Source organism: Battus philenor, unplaced genomic scaffold (assembly GCF_028537555.1).
Source record: "Battus philenor isolate CCGP_79_NKW_IND1 unplaced genomic scaffold, ilBatPhil1.0.hap1 SCAF_14, whole genome shotgun sequence".
Classification (NCBI taxonomy): domain Eukaryota; kingdom Metazoa; phylum Arthropoda; class Insecta; order Lepidoptera; family Papilionidae; genus Battus; species Battus philenor.
In genome coordinates, this window is record NW_027181676.1 from 9917877 (window position 1) to 9934060 (window position 16184).

Below are 16184 nucleotides of genomic sequence, written 5' to 3' on the forward strand. Positions count from 1 at the left end.
ATAAATGCTCACAGCAAGGCATAGGTCTCCAGCAAAGATAGCTATGATGCCCGATCTTGGATGCCCACATCCATCCATATTCGTGAAATCCTCTAAATTAATTTACATCACATTCGTTTTGTATTCATTTTAACTCAAAAGTATTATTACCCGCTTTTTAATAATGAAGTGAATTAAAGTTATTAATTTTATTAATATATTGATTTTATTAAATCCATATTTATCATTTACAGTCACGAGAAGATTGCAGAAAAATACTAATTTCATAGAAACTAGAATCAAATAAGGATTTCTCCTCTCTTTTCTTCCATAATAGCATGAACTTAAAGCTATGAGAGTTCCAAACGCGACCTGATCTGTGAAGAATTCATTACAAACTCTGGTTTTTCGGTGGTCACTTTCACAATAACACTTTTAAAGAAATTAGCATTCTAACAGTTCCTTCGCAATAAATTTTATTAATATATTATTTTTGTGCGATAATTTAAAATGTTACATGAAAAATAGAGGCAGACCCATGATAATAAGAACAAAATAAAAAAAAACTCGTGACACCTAATTTTTGTCTTCCAAAGGTTAACAAATCCGTTATACCTATAAAATCCGTTATACTTATACCAAAGTGCACGCAATTATAAGAAAGTTGCACAAGATATCCTTTTTGTAGTTTTAAACATAAAATATTTCAATACGTAGCTCTTACAGCATTCAAGAATTTTTAGTTGATCGAAATGTGTGGAACATGGTTTATTGACTAATTAAAATTGATATTATAATGTACTCATGAAAAGTTATTAAATTTTATATAAAAGATAAACTGTTCAGTTTCTTGCTCTCTCTTGTGAATAGATCAGCGTTCCGAGCAGGTGGTAGCTTACTACTTATAATATTAAAATAAAGGTCGATTTAAAAGCGCGTGTAAATACCTACTTGTGTAAAGATGTTAAGAATTTGAATATACTTAATACAGTGTTGGAGCAACTTATTCTGAAGCTTTATTTTCACAAATAAAATATCACATTACAACAATTTTCTTTTTCTAATTATTGATTATTGAAGTTCTTAATTTTTTGCATAAGAATTAAGATATTACACATGGGAGTTTATGTCAAATTTATGATTATTTCATGGTTTGGTCCCGTCACCTGCGTCCAAATTAATGAAAGCTATCAGTTAATATTTAATAATAAAACATTTCAACGGAATTTTACATATATTGATCTAAATTCTCTGAAAAAATAGTAACTACATCATGTATCGCTCGTCTACTAGCCTCCAAGTGACTTCAAGCACGTTTAGTTGCGACGTTATGAAATGCTTGATGTAATATTGTTGACAAATAAATCATGTTATTATTAAATTTATTAACGTGTCCAAGTGCTGATGGATTGCAATCTTTATTGGGTCAGCCGGTGCTTGTTGGATGTAATGCGAACTCTACAATCTGGCGCGACGATTTGATGTCCACGGCATAATTAATATTATTTACCAAAGTAAGGAATTTTCAGTGTTATGCCTATGTAATAAAGACTAATTTAATTTTATTTGAAAACGCTTGAAACGTTTTAATATTAGGTCTATATTATAATATTATACAATTTCATGAAATTATTAATAATAACAATGATCAAATTCCTTCTTATGCTTTTTACGGATATCTACAAGTAAAATACATATGAGCTCCATAGGTATTGTATGTAAATTTTTTGCCTTTTTTTGATTTAAGTGGATAGCAATATTTAACATATGTAATGAGGTGTATTAAAAAAGATAAAATGAAATGATGAGGTTATAACCACTATACGAGTACTACAATTGTAATAAAAGGAGCACCTGTGTACGAAATTAATCTTGATAAAATAATTATACATTTGGTTAGTAGTTCGAGTATTAATCGACATCATTCTATGGCCCCCTTCTGCTGTATGAATAACATTTGATTAGTATATGTAAGGATTTTTCACTTTCAACAGCTTTCATTGTCCTAAATTTAACCAAATATGTTTTATATTTACGTCCACATTTAAAATATTATCAAATATTATTATTAAATACCGAAGGCAATATCAAAAAAGCACCTATTAGCATCTAAGAAATGTTAATTTCATCGTCAGGGACGAGAATAAAAATTCCTTCGAACGCGAAACTCGTTCACAGATTTGCGATAATCCGTGAGCAAACGTAAATACGTCTGCGTCCTCACGAAATAACTAAAGGTGAAAGTACTTTTTATTTGCACAGGTGATTGCGCTAGAAGTTGCGTGCCTTTACGGCAAACATTGAATAATTCGAAGTTATGGTATTACATAGACGTCGGCAGAAAAATTTCTTTCGCGTAGTATATTTGATAAGCCGTCATCTAAAAAAAATTATTCATACTGCTAAAAATGTATTTTAACATTGTTGGTAAAGTTCCAAATCATTTTAAAAATAATTTCTCACATAAATTATAAAGATATACATGAGAAAGAGAATCCTATTTGCCATAGATCCGTCCAATCATGGTTTGAATGTACTATGTGAATCTTCGTCAATTTTTAAAATACATATGGAGATGGAAGGAATGTTTGTAACCACAATCGTCGCCCAGGAATCTAAACCTATTTATTCCTGCGAGCTGACCATTCCCCGTTACTATATTGCACGGCGGGCTTTACCTGTTGCTGTGACTGGCCGTTGACCCTTTGAGTATTGACATATTCCTATAGTTCCTCACGTCTGGCCCCACCTACCAACATGCTTATAGTAAGCCCGATACTACTCCGCTACGCCGCTAAGCCATAGCTCCGTGTACCATTTGGTGACTCTATACTCGCACGTTTCACTCTCTAAAGATAGCTCAATTAACTTACTTTAAATATTAGCTACAATAAGATTAAATTAAGATAATTAAAACTTAATTATTTATAAATCAAAATCAATTGAATTGAATTTAATGAAATCAAAATATGTGCTCAAGCAAAACACTTAATTTGGAAAAAGAAACTCGTTTGTCCGTTAACCTGGTAAAATCTATACATATACTTGTTTAAATGGCAATTGAAAACGCCGAGATAAGGATCAAGCGAGCCTAAACGAAAACGAAAACTAAAGCAAGGACACGGGCGCAAATAAATTAAGTAAGGACGTTTATAGCACTTACGATGGTCGTTTCCATCGGAGCGGGCCATGACGGTGCCGTTGGGGAACACGTTGACGTACATGTGCGAGCACTGGCTGTAGAGACGTATAGACCGGACCATCGACGGCACCGCACCGCAGATCACCACCTGTAACAATGTTAACCTTAATAAATATTCGAGAATAGTCCCCAACCTAAATCATCATCAAGCCATTATAAGTGTTTTTATATATAGACAACATTCATATTTTTTTGTTTGTAAAAAATAAAAAAAAAACTGTTGTATCAGAATAACAAAGTAAAAGATTAACGTGTAAAACTAGATTAATATTATGTCTTATCAATATTTGGTCAATTCTTCGTTGTCAATCAACGAAATATTATGGATTATTTGATAATATACGATAATAAATGAGAAGGCTCTGAAAAAAATGATTTATAGTTTAATTATAAATGTATTGATATTGTTAATTTTTAATTAAAATGTTAATGTTTATCTCATACAAAATAGCAGTGTCCTTTATTCCTAATGAACAGAGCCATCATGAGAATAACGTAGTTCATATAAACTATAACAATATTAAGTAGCACAGGTTATTTAATCTAAAATCATAAGTCATTTTGCGATCATTATTTCTGTCGCGAAGCAGTATTAAAATGATTTTCACAGGGTAAATTTTTATGGTTTATTTTTGAAGCCTTCAACATCAATAATCTCTAAGGGTTGAGGTACAACCATGATCTTATATGAAAGATTTCGTTAAGTAATAGATTTCTTTGAAGTAAAAGATAGTGAGGATAATGTCCTATTCAACAAACAAATAAAAAGCATTGGTTACCACTGTAGGTCATATGTGGGTTGTTAAGGGAGTTCTAGTAGTGTAGTTAAAACCCGGGTCTCACAGATTATTAAATATTAATATTATAGAAAAGTTGTAAGTCTTCTTGGCGAATAGATTGTGACGACACAAAAAATGTCGTTTGTTAAAACCAACAGCACCATTTCTATTTCTCAAAATATAGTTACGCTAATTTTCAAATGAAATAAGATTCTCGGAAATGATATTAAAATATTTGAAGTGTGTTGTAATCACCTAAATTATGTTACTGATCTGAGGCTATATACATACATATGTATGTATTGACACATTTTTATTAACGCATCTTTTATTTAAAGATTTTAGATATCATTACATCGTACATTGCCAGTGTTCATATTAAACTAAATTTAATACTGTTATTACCGACATACAAATCAAATATTGTTTATTGCCGTAAAGTAAAAAAAAACAATTTATAATAATATATAATATTGTTACTTCCATAGTTAATAGCTAAATTATTCATAAAAATAAATATTTTTATTAAACGAATTTATTTAGTTTGCGAACTATTTTCATCGTTTCTGCGCATAGATGCTGATTGCAAGGCACAAGTCTCCCCCAAAGATATCTGTATCGCCACGCTTGGCAGGCGATTTGGCGATCGCAATGTAATATTATGGTGCGCTGAGGAAGCTGCTGCCAATCCACAGGAAATTAATCGGTGAGCAACGGTAATCCTATATAATCAAAGCACAAAGTGTGAATTGTGTAGAATTGTATCCTGGGAATGGAACCCGCGACCTACGATCGCACGTCTTAGTCCTCTACCACTGGACTACCACTGCACAAATGTAGTTTATTTTACCAATATTTAACAACAATATTTTCGAAAAACAAATGCCTATAAAATACTTGATGTGGCTAACATGTTATAAAAGTGAATATATATATAACTTGTAGTTGCTAAATATTTAATAAATAATAAATATAAAATAGTTTTAATATTTCCCTTACAGTGTTTTATTTCCTTCGCTTGTCTTTTAATGGTATTCTTCGTGCATATCATTACAAAGATATTAATCAATCTATCTTATACGGAGACTTGCAACTGCTACTGAATATTTATCTCATTATACCAAATAGTGTACAATACTTAAACAAAGTTTGTTTTGAAATTATTTGCTTATTTCTTAAAAGATTTTGATTAATAAAGTATTTTTACAAAAAACGGTGATCGTTTTGAAACAAAAAAGGAATATTTATAAATTATACAGGCGCACATAATTCGATTTTTTTGCTTTTTACAAATATCAAAAACATTGAATTGTAAAATGCAAATATACGGCACACATATAATCAATCAGTAAAATTCCGAATAAAGCATATTTCGCGATAAATGTTTCTTTCCGGGGTAGTTAAATTATTACAAAAAACTTGAAATTTTACGTTAATTTATACGATGCTTAGTAAAGCATGAAGTAAGCTATTCTTGTATTATGAAGTTGCTAAATATTGTATATACATTTCATTCACCAGATAAATAGGAAGCTCTTGTGATACCGATAATTTGGAACAATATCGCATTTTAGTCTAGGACTAACACATAAAGATATATTAACCTTCACTGTAATTATAGTATGATGCATAACCCATCTATATCTAGTAGATGCAGCTAATTTTAGTATTTCTCTTAACAACGCAATAACATCTAAATAGGGGTATAGAATTTTATAATAATAAAGTTAAACCTTCCGTCCCAGGCAGCACAACAAGGAAACAATCGATCGTTTTAATGGGTCAGCCGTGCTCAGCTAAATCGTCTGACTGTGGGTTCCAATGGCGCAACTTTAGGCAATTTTAACTTCTATTTTACAAGTAATAAAAGTCCAATTTTCAATCGTGTAGGTTATCGTTTTAGGTCCTTTCGCTATTATAAAGACGGTGTCATATTCAGGTGGGAAAGCATAGGCTACCGCGCCGCGGTCACTGATCAGCCATATTGCGTTTCAAGTTATGTTTCCAATGCAATAGAGGCTTTACCCCTTTCCAATTATAAATATCGTTTCAAAGTCATATTACCTGGGAAAAAACTACCTTTTAAGCATTAAGACTACGATACCAAATCAAATTCTCACAAAGCTGCCTTATAATCGTAAATTCACTTTTAATCAAGATTCGAGTATCAACTTAAAGCCCTAAACCCACATTACGAAACATTCATTATAAAAACGCCCGCTCCTAATAAACCTGACACATTACTATTAACTCGTCAAAACAGGTCATACTTAATATTAACTGCTCAATATCTACATATGAAAATACGATTCAAATTAATTCGTGATAAAAAAATATTTATTAAAATATTTTTAAAAGTACACGAACTACGCATACAGGAAACGAAGATGTTAATTTATAGGGAAATAGTCTCAGCGGCGCTAAAATAAACATAACATACTTATGTGTATGTAATTAAGGGAATGGAATGACGATGGGTAATTAAAACAACCTGTAGAACAACAATTGGTATAATAATTGTGATAGATTTTATAGCAGTGCTAGAACATTATACTATTATTGCATAATTACATAGTTACTAATTAAAAATATCAAAGCAATATTAATCAATTACAATTGATATCAATGTATTTATTATATTTGACCGAGTCAAGTAATATAAATTGTTTAAATGGACTTTAACTTTTTATGAACATTTGTTTACTTGACGTATTTATATAAGGCGGTTAAAACTCACACCAAGGTTACATGCTGATCTCGTGCGTTATCTTTGTTTGTTTTAATTAATTCCTACCATCCATCTTCAGGCAACAAATTTATTGTCAGGACACATTTGTAAGTGTAGAACAAACACAAAATCTATGATTTCTCCCTTATTTATTTCATCATCATCATCACATCAGCGATGACCGATCTTCTGATTTCTCGAGGTCTTAAATACATCGTCGTTCCACCTGATAAGTGGCCTACTCGTGCTGCGTCCACTTGTAAACTTTCCAGCCTCAATGTCCATCGAGTTTATACTAATTAAAATTAAAAATTTACGGAATAAATAGTCTTTAAAAATGTGTACTGATTTTGTACAAAAGCCCGAAAATCATTGCCATTTTTTTCTAATGTTCTAATTCACGCTTTCAATTCAAGCTAAAGCTCTATATAAGCAATTATTGAATGAAATCAGTAGAGTATTTCAAGGACGGGAGTCGTCGGAGCATAAGTATTTAGGGCCTCCAATCTACCAATAACCTTATCTATCCCGTCTCGAACGCACACATTATTAACGGATGATTACGTATCAACTCCGCCGAAACTATCTGTCGCAAGTGTATCGGAAATTTACACGCTGCGAACTTTGATAAAATATAATCAGTTTAACGAAAATTATATCGTGTTCATATGCGGACGTCTTGATGAGACCCCACACACATAATAGCTGCTTGAATACAAATTATCTCTTGAAGCGATAAGAGTGAATATATTATTACTAAATTGCGTTTCACATTCCTAGTCCAAACTTAATTTTCCTCATTGTTGTATAATTTTCGATGACGATATCTTTTGACTTTCAACAGATGCCGCATTAAAATTTCTCGTATATGCTAAGGTAAAGTAAACGGTCAACGTTAACTGTACTCGGCAAACCACTTCAAAATTTCGAAGAAATTACTTATACTAACACTTTCGGTTTTAGATCTAGTATGTTATACTTACTAAATTTTTTGTATATTAAATATCATAATTAAAGTAAATTCGTATTGTAAGCGAGCTGATTCGTTATGTCAATTGAAAACAATGTACCAACACTTAAGTAATATTTAACTCTCGTGTACGAATCATGAGGTTAATAGTACCGGGCATCGCCGAATATAAGTAAATTTAGTTAAACAGATAAAGCACATATACCACAACAAATAACTTGACTGGTTTTGTTTATATTTTATAAATCAATAGCATACGATACTAGTTTGAGAAATTCCTAACAAATGGTTTTATTGTTTTTATTAAAAACGTTTTCATCGAAATGGTTTTAATGAGTTTGATAACATTAAATCGTGCATACCTTTTACCATAGACTGATTACCTAAAAATACAGTATTCACATTCTAGAACAAAGTTATATTATTGTAGAGTTTTAGCCCTGTGGGGTACGTGATTGCTGGAACTGAAAGTCAGGCAGCAGTTTTTCTTTATTGAATATAGTGTATAGTGGCATAATGAAGAAAAATAATTCAAAAATTGCGCCTATAAAACTTTCTGCAATCATAAGGTATAATTGCTAACATTAACTTCCACTGCTTCGATTCATGTAAGTTAAAAATTTCTTTACTTTAGATAATCGTAGTCAAATTTTGCCTATAAACGATTACTGTAACCAACCCCAGAGGCAGCTCTTTGTGTTGGATAATGCTGGTCACAGACATTTTTTCTCTTTTCACCAGTGTATTCTTTTAGATTTAGTTTTATACAGGAAAGATATTACTAGAATCAATGTTAAAAAAGTATGATAATAATTATTTTTGCTCCTCTCAATAACTGGTTTTAAAAATTTGTAAATCATACACAATAGTTTAGATTAGAATATTAATTTTTTATGTAATAACAAATGTAGAAATGAGGAAGTAAGCAATATTATTTTTATTATGACAAACCATTTGACCTACATTGTTGAAAGAAGCACTTGTGACAAAGTATATATTGAAAAGAGCGCAATTGATGAAAAATTATGTAATTGTTAAAGAAGTAATGGCATCATTACTATGTAAGTAAATATAGACGTTCTACAACATTCTGTATCCTTTTTTTATTCAATAACATAGTTATAGTGGTTTTAACCAAGCCTTTCGTTATGATCACGTTGTCACTGTGAATATGATAAAAATAACATTAGAGAAATCACTTTTGTTTTCCGAACTTCATACATTACACCATTGCCATACATGTACAATTTTATGTTTGCATTCAACTTTATGAAAAACGCAGTATGTTTATTAACCGTTACAATGTATGTTGAGTGTTAAGATAAGCTTGTTAACTATTGTAAAAATTATTCTCTATTTATCATATCAACATGGACAATTTTCTTGAAATCTAATGATAGGATATCCTGTTCGTAAAAAATATAACTTATCACGTGCCACCACTATATCGGAAAAGATGTGTTCAACAAACTTTACATGATTCAAAAAACCAAAGAGTGTTCAAAAGTAAGACAATAAAGTATCTCAGAACAGACTATTGATGATATTCTAACAGGGTAAAAAAATATTTTTAGAGTAAATAATTATTATTAGCGTAGCGTAGAACGTCCACTTACAAAGTAGACTGATGACCTAGTTGAAGTCATCGGGAAACGGCAGATGTAGGCTGCTTTTAGCCGGTGTTATTGAAAATTTATATGATAGGTTAGTTAGGCCCAGTAGTGGACATCATATGATGATGATGATGAGATTACCTCTATTTTTATTTAGCTATTATAATTGCGATAGCAGCATTCATGGAATTGTTACTGACATGTACATAAATTGATTTCTAGTTAAAATTTTACTTGTAAGGCCGTAGCTAATCAACGTAATTGGCCACACGCTAATAACGTCCAACTAAAAGCGGAAAAAAATAATTTTATACAAAAATAAAAGGAATATAGATCTGTTTAAAAATCTGGGAATTTCTGAGCAATTATTTTTGATGGATAATATATTTTATTTATTTTTATATTAAAAATACAGATTTATTAATTTTTAATAATTGATTTTTGTTAATGAATGCACCGCCACGATTATATTAATGTAGAATTGTGGGCATACCCATACCATTGGCCTAGATAAAGGTTATTTGTATGTAATAAGTGTTTGCATGGCAAATAACGGCAAACAACTTGTTGAGCAGCGGCAAACAGATTTCTTTCAACACTATCCTAAGGTAATACCAACTTGACTAACCAAAACGTGTCATAGACGTATACAAACCATAATACAGCTAATATAATCATGAACCTCTGTGATCTAATTAAAAGTAAATATTAAACCACATATAAAAGTCGCATGCGTTATTTAACAACGGGTAAACTCATAAACAGTTAGCAAACTGTTAGATTAATGCGGCAAAAAGCACTGTTTATAGTTACAGCTTCAACGGGCTTACAAATAAAATTTGAATCCGGGATAAACAAAAGCTATAATCATAATTTTTACGAGACTTATATGAAAGGTAACACATGTAACGCCATGATTATTTCAGCCGTAAAACGTTCATTGCTGAACATAAATCTTTTCTATAGCATTCCAGTAAGACCAGGTGGAAGTGATGTCCAACATCTTCCGTCAACTAACAAGTTCATCTGTCCTCCTTGTGGGTGAATGTCCTACCCTACGCATGCTGGTTCTTGGCTATCACACCTAAACTTTATGGCACTGGCAGCCATTTGATCAAAGCGCTATGTGGCCTGCTCAATGCCGCTTCAATTTGCCAATCCTCTTGACTATGTCGGTTACTTTCTTTTGTATATGGATCCCCTTACTCCTGTATTAAATCTCTGAGAGAAATACCAGAACTTGCACTCTCTATTGCTCGCTGAGCGGCTGTGAGATTATCAATGATGCCCAGAGCGAGGGACCACGTTTCGATGCCGTAAATCCATCACTGCTATCATATATTAATCGTATACACACGTACGTAATATGAGTATTTGTATATATGTATACACTAAACAACCCTCTCCTTTATGTCTCTCATCTCCATCCAAAAGTTGTCTGGTAGAGATCGCCTTAAACGATAAAACCGCCTCTTGTACCTCTATATGAATTGTTTTTTGGTTTCAGTTATAATCTATGGTGTCCAGTAAATAAATAAACTAATTAATAAATAAATTGTTTTTAAGTACAACAAACCGACTAACGTAAGTACTTACAAGCAATACTTAAGTAATATTTCGTTCGCAGATCTGAATCCAGGGAATAACAGTTTTCAACTATCACTCATTGTACTTGTTAAGTTAGTCGGAAGATGTTGGATACATGTAGATTCCAACTAGCCCTATTAGAAATGTATAGAAGAAGCTCTAGTCCAGAAAATAAATTAATATAATGATGATGACGAGTTAGAAAATAAACAGATTAAGCGAAAATGTATATTAAGACTAAATTTAACTTACACATGTACATGAAACCCCCTATATAGTTATCAGGTAAACGTAGACGGCCACACAAGACGGCGCTATTAGCTGACGGATTAAATAATGAAAACTCTCCACTGCACGATTTAATAAAGCTAAATTTCTTCATCTCGTAGCGTGTAGCGTTCGTGTGCGTAATCACGGCAAATGATAGGTGGCGACTGCTAAAGACTGTCGTTTGACGAACCGTGTATTATATCGGAACTTATATGTGTTTAAACTCGACTTGATTCACCGCGTTCGTGTAAAAACGACGCCTTCCTCATAACAGAATTAACTCTCCACATTTCGCTTTCCTGTGTAATACAGCTTGTAAACGCTTATATAAAATAAATGAACAATTATACATGTAATTATTTACTGTGTGTTAATTAAATTTTTACCGCAAAAAGGGTAATGCTCGAGATACCTCTACTCGTTCAAATCGACATTAACCAGAGGATGCAAGCTGAAGCTAATAATCAGGTCACATAGAGTGCACAACTGATTAGTGCTGGGTCCTTAAAGTTCTGATGTGGAAGCAAAGCAGGTCGCTTCCAGCCAGTTCTCTTGCAAATCTATGGGAGTGGGGGATTATGTTCAGCTGTGGACATCCTACAGTCTTTAATTTTTTAATTTTAATTTTGCGACAGTTAACGATTACGTAATCAATTTTAAAACCATAGCGAAATTACCAATGAAGACATTGTACACGCGGTAAACTGCGCCCTCTGCTTTACCGCGTAACTTCCTCTATTCATCTCCCTTACTCTTTCTCTCTTGCTGTTTGTGATAATATAATTACACGTTTTAATAAAGTTTTGTTTTTTTTATGAGAAATGTCCGAAAATTTTACTAGAGTTACCATCGAGAATCCGGCAGGATACGGCCAAATATTTTTTTAACCATATAAATATAACACCTCTTTGAGATTGTTAATAAAAACGTGAATAGAGATGTACGAAAATAGCTAAGTACAAAAATATGCTATCTCGAGTCGTATATACGTATCGGTTGCGGACAGTTTCCTATCAAACCTGGCTAATGCGAATACGGCGATAACGTGAGCAATTAGACTCATAAATCTTTTTGTACCGGTTAAGTAATCTTTCAACTATCAACTGAACAAATAACTTTGTAAGAAAAACCGTGATGTTTCTTCGTATAATATCCAATAAATATATAGTATCCAGTTTAAATATAGAAAGATAAAGTTTGTCAAAAAACTTACCATCAGGAGGCACAATATCTTCGCAGAGACGGCAAGCTGTGGTAACCTGTGAAAAGAAAACCAAAATGTTATAAAGAGCCCTCTTCATGTATACCTACATAGTTTACTTCATCATCTTAACATCTTTGACAAATCTGTATTGACAAATACTAAACTAGCAAAATGTCATTATCATCACAGCCGTAGTTCGTTCACACCTGGCTGGATATAGCCCTATATATATTAGGATTATATAGGCCTATATAATAGGCCATATATATTAGGATTCATCAATTAATATCACTACAAAGAAAACTTTTTACATAAATTAGCTTTGACTAATTAATTTAAAACCTATTAAAACAATTAATTGCTCATAAATGAATACAATATTGATGGTAAAATATCTGACAGAAATGATATATATGTCATAAAAGATCATATAAAAACCTAAGATTTACAACAAATGAATTGCATTAACAATCCATTATGAGTGTTATTAATTATAAAAAAAATAAAACAAATTTGATTGCACAGTTTTTTGGAATTTTTATCGCGGCGCCATTATTTTTATGTGGTTTTAAAACTACATTCCACAATAATATGACGATAAATCAAAATTATTTTACCACTTTAACCGGTTCCATTGTATACAATAAATTAAAATTTATATCTTTTTAATTTAAAATACACCTCGCATATGAAAAATGTATTCGAATGCACAGTTTCCGGATGTCTACTTGAAAATTGAAAGCGTCAATATCGTTGAGCAAATTTGTTATACGGGTGCACTGAACGTTGTTTATAGATGGGATTAACGTTGACAATGTTTATTTCTTTCCCTTAAACAATACATGTATTTAGTTTTGAACTCCGTCGATTCGTATTAAAAAATTGCCTCGAGATTTGAATGTTTCATTTATCATTTACCGCTAAATATACCACGATATTGCAACTTGTTATCGAAAAGATTATCTATTTAACACACCGGCCTAAAATATTGAATGATTATTCACTCGTAACGACAGTTCATTTGCGTAACTTGCATTATATAGAAACATAAGTACGTCAACGTGATCGAAATGTAAAATCGCGTAATATTTGAAAATGTTGAACTAATTAATCTCTATTGGTATTAATTTTTTTAACCAATTTATTATTATTATGATAGACACATATTACATAAAACCTGATTTTTTAAAAATAGTAGCAATTGAGGGCTGTTGAATATATTACTTGAAAGTCTTATTGCACCAAAGGCAAGAACGATGTAACGCGGTGTTATATTAAAAATGCGTTGTAACCACCAAAATGTCAGTCACGATTTAAATCGAAATAATGTTAGCTATGTCAGTCACAATTTTAAAAAAATATTACCGAGATTATTTTTGGAACGTATATATATTTTTTATGCAAAATTTATTTCAAAAATTTTTTGTATTTAACAATCTGGCAACCGTTGTAGCATTGATTGCCTAGTAGTTATAGATTTTGGCTATAGGGTTACAGGATCGACCCACAAGAGATAACATACTCTAAATAGCTCTTAAGATCAACATCGCTAGGAAATCGCGTCAAAATTTTTTATTATATATATACATTCAAATAAGTTACAACATTAAGATGTGTAATAAGATTCGCATGAAGGATCACCAGGTTGAATAAAAGACAATCTTACCGATTATGTAGATAAGTAAATAACTCAATTGAATATTACTTATTTACAAAGAAGCCGTTGGATGTAAGCCGCTTCCAACCGGTCCCGATAAAAATCTACAGGGGAAGCCTGCAACGAGCAGGATACATCTTAAGGCTTTAGTGATGATGATGATGATAGACAAAGGTAATATAACCACTAAATTGCTAGTCTACAAATATGCTGATCGCTAAGAAAATACTAATAAATATAAATTCTATCACATTCATAAATGCGTCATAGTAACATTACTCAATCAATTATTGTATGTGCTCATTAACGTAGATACAACATACGTTCGTAAAACGACCTTTGTAAAATTAGCCGGCGCCGGTAAAGCTAACTACGCCGACAGAATTCAGTTTCGTTACTTACTTATGTTATTATAAGTAGTAAATCTATGCGAATTGGTTTCATTATTAATATATATACGTGTCAATTTTCTAAAACTTGCTTTATAAATATTAGTTTCGTGTAAATTATCTAGATTTCTTGTTATTATTTATCTAGATTGTGTATGAGGTCGAATCGTGAAGAAGGAGAAAAGTAGATGAACAAAAGTGGCAAGCGTTGCCTAGCGGATGAGTAAGTTGAATTGTCAGTTTACAGGACTGATACCGTATATAACAAATATATTAAGGTTTTTGTGTAGAGATCTAACAAGCCACGGAAGAACATCCTCGTAAAAAGTAACTAGACGATCTTATTAAATTCGATGGATACCGCTAAATGCAGGCCGTTTATTTAAATTATGTATCATTTTCAAATTTAAAATAGATTTTGTGACGCAATTTACATTAGTGTCAATTAAATAAATTACTAATGGTTTCGGTATTTTTCATTTATCGCACTAAATTGCATCAATAAATTTTTAACCTTCTCCACATTGAGAAAAAGTTAAGAGTAAAAGTACATTTACAATCACGTTTCTCCCTTTGCACTTTATTTGGTCAATTATATGTAAATTTTTTTGATGTGTTCTTGTATAAAAAGTAGACAAATAAGTAGTATAAATAAATTATCTTGCATGTAGCATATACTGTTTTTAACTTTTTTAATAGTTACTATTCTACAAAATTTCAGACCACCAACAACGCTTTGTTGGCGGTCTAAGTGTCCGATGGCGAGCGGTAGCTTAAATATCACCAACTCCAGCACATTCCTGGCTTACTACATATATTTCACCGTCAACAAAACGTTAACTCCCCGGTTGCGTCACTCGCCAATATGAAACTGAACGTGCGGTATGCGAAACTATTAATCATTAGTAATCAAATTGTCCGCGTCACCTCGCAACGCAGTGTCATGACGGCACCAACGTTTTAAAACAAAAACCAAGTTCATAGATCATATAATCAATGTATCCTAATCGATTTAATGCACCAGTGTAGATACGGCACGTATATACCTAACTCGGTTACGTTCTTGACGCGTATGCGGATATTGTTTTCAGTTTATAAGGCTTTGACTTCCTGATGCTATCTAGTAGGAGGCCGATAACCCAATGCAATTATTACTCTCACTATTTTCTGTCAACCATTAACTAATCTGAATCTTTTGATAGATGCTAGTTCAGAGTACAACCCAAGAGTGTAACCCAAGATTGCGAACCATTTCCTAAACCATAAACTTATCATGATTTTTTTATATTTATACGACCTAAAGCGTGTGCAAGTTACACTTGTCATGAGCAGTAGATTCAGTCTCGCGAAGCGTAAGCTGCAGTTTGTTATATGCCAGTGACAGTGCGAGTTTATTTTTTTGGAAAAACGTGGTGGTTTTGGCCAAGGGTGGTTTTATTCTGTTCCGCTAACCAGAAAGACATTAGTGCAAGTATATTAGCCTAAGTGAATATAGCAGTCTCGTAGATGTACAATGATGGAGCGTGTGTAACCTTAAATTTCTAAAATATGGCTGACAGTTTTTCGTTAGTTTTAAATTACAAAATTGCTCTATACACCTTTTTAAGCAAGAAATATGTCAGTTTTATGTTAGTAGTCGCCCCAAAACATTATGCAATACATATCTTCATAAATTTATGTTATACGAAAAATACACACATAAACACGAAAAATATATTTATGAAGAATTTTATTTGGCAACCTGGATACCAAATAATAATATGTATTATTATAACACGAAAAATAAATAAATACCCAGAAAATTCT

At 31.9% G+C, this 16184-nt stretch overlaps 1 protein-coding gene across 2 annotated transcripts in view; it reads right to left on the reverse strand.

Moving 5' to 3' along the window:
- The window catches only part of ths (thisbe), a 103489-nt gene that overhangs the window by 16018 nt on the left and 71287 nt on the right, over positions 1 to 16184 (reverse strand). For both annotated transcript variants that reach the window (XM_068777777.1, XM_068777778.1), the window contains 2 exons: positions 12342 to 12387; positions 3143 to 3269 (listed from right to left, as the gene is read on the reverse strand). In XM_068777777.1, the coding sequence (XP_068633878.1) occupies positions 3143 to 3269; positions 12342 to 12387 (173 nt within the window). The remainder of the gene's footprint in view (positions 1 to 3142; positions 3270 to 12341; positions 12388 to 16184) is intronic.